General features: G+C 40.5%; 1 protein-coding gene across 1 annotated transcript; it reads right to left on the minus strand.

The window, feature by feature from the left end:
* Nucleotides 1–205: 205 nt before the first annotated feature.
* On the minus strand, nt 206–3926 carry YAE1 (YAE1 maturation factor of ABCE1). The gene is made up of 3 exons (XM_057730213.1): nt 3740–3926; nt 2357–2478; nt 206–815 (listed from the first exon to the last, which is right to left on the minus strand). Exons 1-3 carry the CDS (start codon nt 3866–3868, stop codon nt 386–388), a joined length of 681 nt encoding a protein of 226 aa, XP_057586196.1. The 5' UTR covers nt 3869–3926; the 3' UTR covers nt 206–385.
* Nucleotides 3927–5177: the final 1251 nt, after the last annotated feature.

The raw sequence follows: 5177 nt of genomic DNA on the forward strand, positions 1-5177 counted from the left end.
TATAAGTAATATGCGTATTTTTGACTGCATGGTGCGTGGGTACTCCTAACATCTGTGTTTTTCAAGGGTTAATTGTAGTCTGATTCTTGTTCATTTCTGCTGAGTCCAAAAATGGTTGATTTTGATCAGAAATTTGAAAATGATGACAAGTGGAATTTCTGAGCATATCTTAAACCACATAAAAACTACCAGTGACAAAGAAAATAGGCTTATGTTACATTTAATAGCATTAATTTTGAAGACATTTCAAACTTCCATGAAGGACAACCTTACAAGAGAAGTGTTCAGTGTAGAAACCAGCACAAATTTTGGTTAGCTTGTTCAGAAACAAAATGTTTTAAGAATGTTCTGAACATTATTTTCACTATTAAACTGAAGATAATTTTTATAGTTGTTTGAGGTGCTGTAATATGTCTATTGATACTCCCAGCTGTTTCACCAAACCAGCTGTCTGTTCTAAAATCCAAGTAAGGCTTGGGCTTTCGGAATGTGCACACTTCTGTTCTCCACAACATTCTAAAGATGAACAATCTACCCCGCTAAGATTCTTGCTATAGTTTTTGTTAAACTCAGCATTATTTTCACAGAATCTTTCATCTTTAGCTTCATCAATCTTTTCCACAGCTGGCGCTACATGACAAAGGTCCATATCCTGAATGGAGTCCGATAAATCTACAACATGGGGCTGTGGAGTGACTGATTTCAGATGTCTGAGCACATACTCTTCACACTGGCCAGCTGCATCCAGAAGATTATTTATTTTACTGATCAAAGCCGAACTATTATCATGAAGGTGACACCAGGAGAGCAAAGCACTGAACGAAAATACAAGCAAGAGTTAAACAGAAAAAAAATTAAACAATCAAAAGCTTTTAGAATTTTTGATGCGAAGACTTACATGTTTCTCTTCCAGATAACACCATGCAAAAATTATTAATAACAGTAATGCAAGTCAAAATCAGGAAAGTAATGACAGTAAAATAGGATTTAAAATATAAGGACAAAAAAAATAAGGACATTATCTTTCAATAGGAATTAAACAATTGGACTTAATCATATAAACTGTTTATAATTCATAACCCCTCCTTCACAGCTCTACATCCACTTTTCCTGATTTTAGGTTTTTTCCCCCTTATGACTGTGCACTTTCTGCTGAAGAGGGATACCATTCACAGAAAGATCTGAAAAGTTAGTTTCTCCTTTAAAGACATCAATCAGCTTCTAAACTAGCGATTCTCAATCTTGGATGCACATGAGAATCACCTGAGAAACCTTTAAACTTAGCACAGTCCAGGTCACACCTGAGACCAATTAAATCAGAATCTCTGGGGGTATTATTTTTTAAAGCTTTCCAGCTGATAACAAGGTGCAACCAAGGCTGAAAACAACTTCACTTTTCCAACTGTTACAGAGTAGACACTTTGCTGAGCTAACAATTTTATTGAAGAAGGTTAGAATTCTTCTAGTTCTAGTAATTATTTTTCTTTACTCTTTTAGTATAGACAGTACTTTTATTTTTTAACATTTTGGATCATTCATGTCATGAAATGGTTGTGAAAAGTGATGTTTTAAAAAATGGAATCAATTGATATAACATTTAGCAGTAAGCTTTCTAAGCCTATAAAAGATTAACTTGTGAAGATGAACATGAGATCATTTTCCTACTTTTGTAGTGTAAATGCTGATTCCTGACAGCTGAATTTTAGAAAACCTCAGTGTAATGAATTTTTGTTTCATTTTGATAACTTTTACTTTATACCTTTTAAAAATCAGTGATTCCTTGAAGCATTTTATGTTTTTCTCTATACAGGGCAGTTCAAAGGTATAAAGCATCAAAGAGGACAAGCCTGCCATGCTCCTAGCTCCACATGCCATTTGATCACTTGGTTCTGATACATGCCATTATTGCTACGGAATCTTGACAGGTGTTCAAGGTTCAGGACCAAAGCAAATGGAATCATTTTTCTGTTACCAGCTATAATTTTCATCATGTACTTCAATTTAGACATCTTTTACTGTGTCCTGCCACATGTGCAAGACTGAAAGCTTTATTCAAAACCTGAAGTTCTTTTAATTACTCTGAGATACAGATTGGTGGTAGTTCAGGTAGCAAAAAATACACACTTTCCTATCATTTCTTTGCAATAAAGACAACACCCGGCTCACATATTAAAATGGATGAACTTTTGACTTTTTGAAGGCAATTTTGGTCTATGCTCTGCAGCACTCTTTTGTGGATTTAACACTAGGAAAAGCACTTCAGTGTAAACATTTTATTTTTACATATTACTTTCATAAAAATCCTCTAGTAGTCCTGAGGTTAAAATAATTCAGCATTTAAATTTTAAAAACTTACCTCAAAGTTCCTCTGAGTTGTCCATAGTTTATAATGACTTCTGCACCTTCCTTATAACCCTGATTGAAGCCTTGTTGAAGAGTAACTGCTTTGCCAGCATCTATTCCATCTCTATAGCCTTCCTATAAATAAAGTAATGAAGAATTACAGCTATAACTAACACCAAGTAAACCACTGTACGTTTTTCCACAAAGTCATAGAACCAATTTAGAAAATTGATGAAACAGGCCTTTACTGTGTTATTTAACATCATGGTTCTATAACATATAACCACAAAGTAGACTATGCTTCTCATAAAAGTTTATTATTGGTTTATCCCATTTTTGAAGTCTAGAGTTATTTGGCACATTTAAAAATACTGACTCTATAAAGTTTTACAAAATCCCGTGTTAGCGATAGCTCCACAGAAAGGAAACATAGAGAATTCTGTGTTTGGTCCCTTAGCAACTGGACTGATGTGGGTGGGTGAGGCAGGGCAGTAAACAGGGTTACCAAGGTCTTGGAACTGAGGTAGGGAAAGAGAAAATTGGTTTAGCAAAAGGAAGATGAGAGGTCTTGTTTTAGAAATTTTGCTTCATACCTAAATTCAAGTAAACTGCAAATTCTCTGTGGGCAGAGATTTTTTTTGTCCTGCCACAGCACTCAAAAAGATGCTCAATGCTTCCTGGTCTAGCCTCAACCTCACATAAAGCATTTCCAAAACTGACAACACGGTTGATGTGCTAAGCAAATATTATTTTACTGAAACATTAAACAGGGGCAGATTTAGTGGCAATTTAATGGCTGGCAAGGATACTAGCTGGAATGGACCTCACCACTTGGTCCTCAGCCTAAACTAAGCTCTGAGAGCTCCACCACTAACCCTCCCTTACCTAGCCACCAGGATTCCTTATCAGCTTTCTCTTACTGCCCTCCGACAACATTCTTAAGTTCACTTTTCCCATCTGTCCCGATTGACACCACTCTTAACTTTAGGCTCCCCACCCCTTCAAGCAAGCCATGTCAACCGCGTACACGCCCCTCGACAGCCATAATTAGACCTGTCAGGGTATACGCTTCTCCCCCACCCCCTTCCCTCTGATCCTCATCAAACCGAAATCTCTCCAAAGCCTAATATACAGTTTATTCTTTTGGGTCCCCAGTGTCCAACGCACCCCGCGGGCTCTCGAGGAACGCGTCCCGTGGTGTCGCACGCTCTCAAGTGACCCATTGGGAAACCCTAGCAGAACGCGGGCGGGCCTGAGCGGTAAGGGAGCGCAGCGCCGCGCCAGGCCGGGACCACTCGGGCCTCTCGTCTCGGGACCCCGCCTCTCCACAACTCCGCGCGCCTCTTCTCACGACCCCGCGCAGCAAGGGACCCCCGCCCCCTCCAAGCAGCTTTACTTTCACTCGTCTCTGCATGTGGCTCCGCCATTCCCGCTGCACCAGGAGCGACTCGTCCGCTTCCTCGTCAAACACGTCCCCCTCCTCTCCAGGATCTTGGACCAAAGCAGCGGCTTGAACCCACGACATCACTGAGGCAACCACAGGCCCGCCAGGCGCCGGAAGCGCCGGAAACTCCTTCCGGTCCGAGGGCTCAGGCGAAGACTGAGAGCCGCGGCGCGCGGGACGACTGCGCGTGCGTGTTGACGTGCGCGTGCGTGTGCGCGGTGTCTTCACTTCGGGAGGGGATCCCGGGAGGGTCCTGGTTCTATCTCGAGCTTCTTTGCTCTCTAGGGTTGTGGGAGCTTCCTGTCTTGACTCGAAGTGTCGGTGTGCACTTATTGTGGGCAAGGCGGATTCCTCCCAAGTGGGGCCAGTCCGACCTTGACCTCTGCGGCAGGCTATGCCGACCCTCAGTGAGACACTGTCCATTCCCACTGTGGTTTCTACAGGGGTCTGGGTTTTGGAGATGCGCGCATTGGCAAAACCTTCCAAGGTAGTTCTTTTGAGGGACTCCGTCTGTTTTAGAATCCCCCTCGGTGCGCTTAAAGGATTGGACAGCCCAACTTTTTTAATTGTTCGGAGCGTGGAACAAAGGACAATAAGATAAAAAGACACTATGGCCATTTTGAGATCAATAAATATAGAGTGCATTTATGAAACGAAATCTATTTCTCATTGATTAACGGTATCTTGCACAGTATCCCATTCCTTCTCAAATGCCAGAAAAGACTGTTGGTGAGGACTGGGACTTGTTTATATTCGTGCTCAGCACCAGCACTGTTCTGACCCGTAGATGTAGCAGATGTTGAAGCAGATGTTAGTGAATGAATGGACACCAGCAGTATTCCTGTTTGGCCCTTTGTCTACGTGCTCATGTGGTAATGATGATTTATTTAGCTAACACATTTTCTTGTATAACTACCTTGTGTCAGGCACCGTTACAGGCTTTTGGGATACATCAGGGAATGACACAGAGAAAAGTCCCAGTTCTGGTGGACTTGACTATCATGTAGAATTGACAGGATAAACAATAAGCACTATAATAAGCAAATTATGCAGTTTGTTACACGATCATGATAAATGTTATGACAAAAATTTTAACACAAGTGAAGTAAAGAGAGCTATGAGTATGTGTGAGTGAGCGTGGCTGGGTGGTACAGGTTATAATCAAGTGTTCAGAGAGAAGTTTTTTGTATATGCATTTTTAATATATAAAAAATATGATATACTTGGTAGGTTCATGGAATATGTATTAAAATATTGTATGTTTTGCCACAAAAAATACCTTGATAAACTAAAGAGAAGAGAGATTTTTACAGGTCATTTCTCTGATCATAATCCAACAAAATTGGTAATAAATAATAAAAATGACCCCAATAATTTTAACTGTAATTTA

Source organism: Hippopotamus amphibius, chromosome 4, assembly GCF_030028045.1.
Source record: "Hippopotamus amphibius kiboko isolate mHipAmp2 chromosome 4, mHipAmp2.hap2, whole genome shotgun sequence".
Classification (NCBI taxonomy): Eukaryota; Metazoa; Chordata; class Mammalia; order Artiodactyla; family Hippopotamidae; genus Hippopotamus; species Hippopotamus amphibius.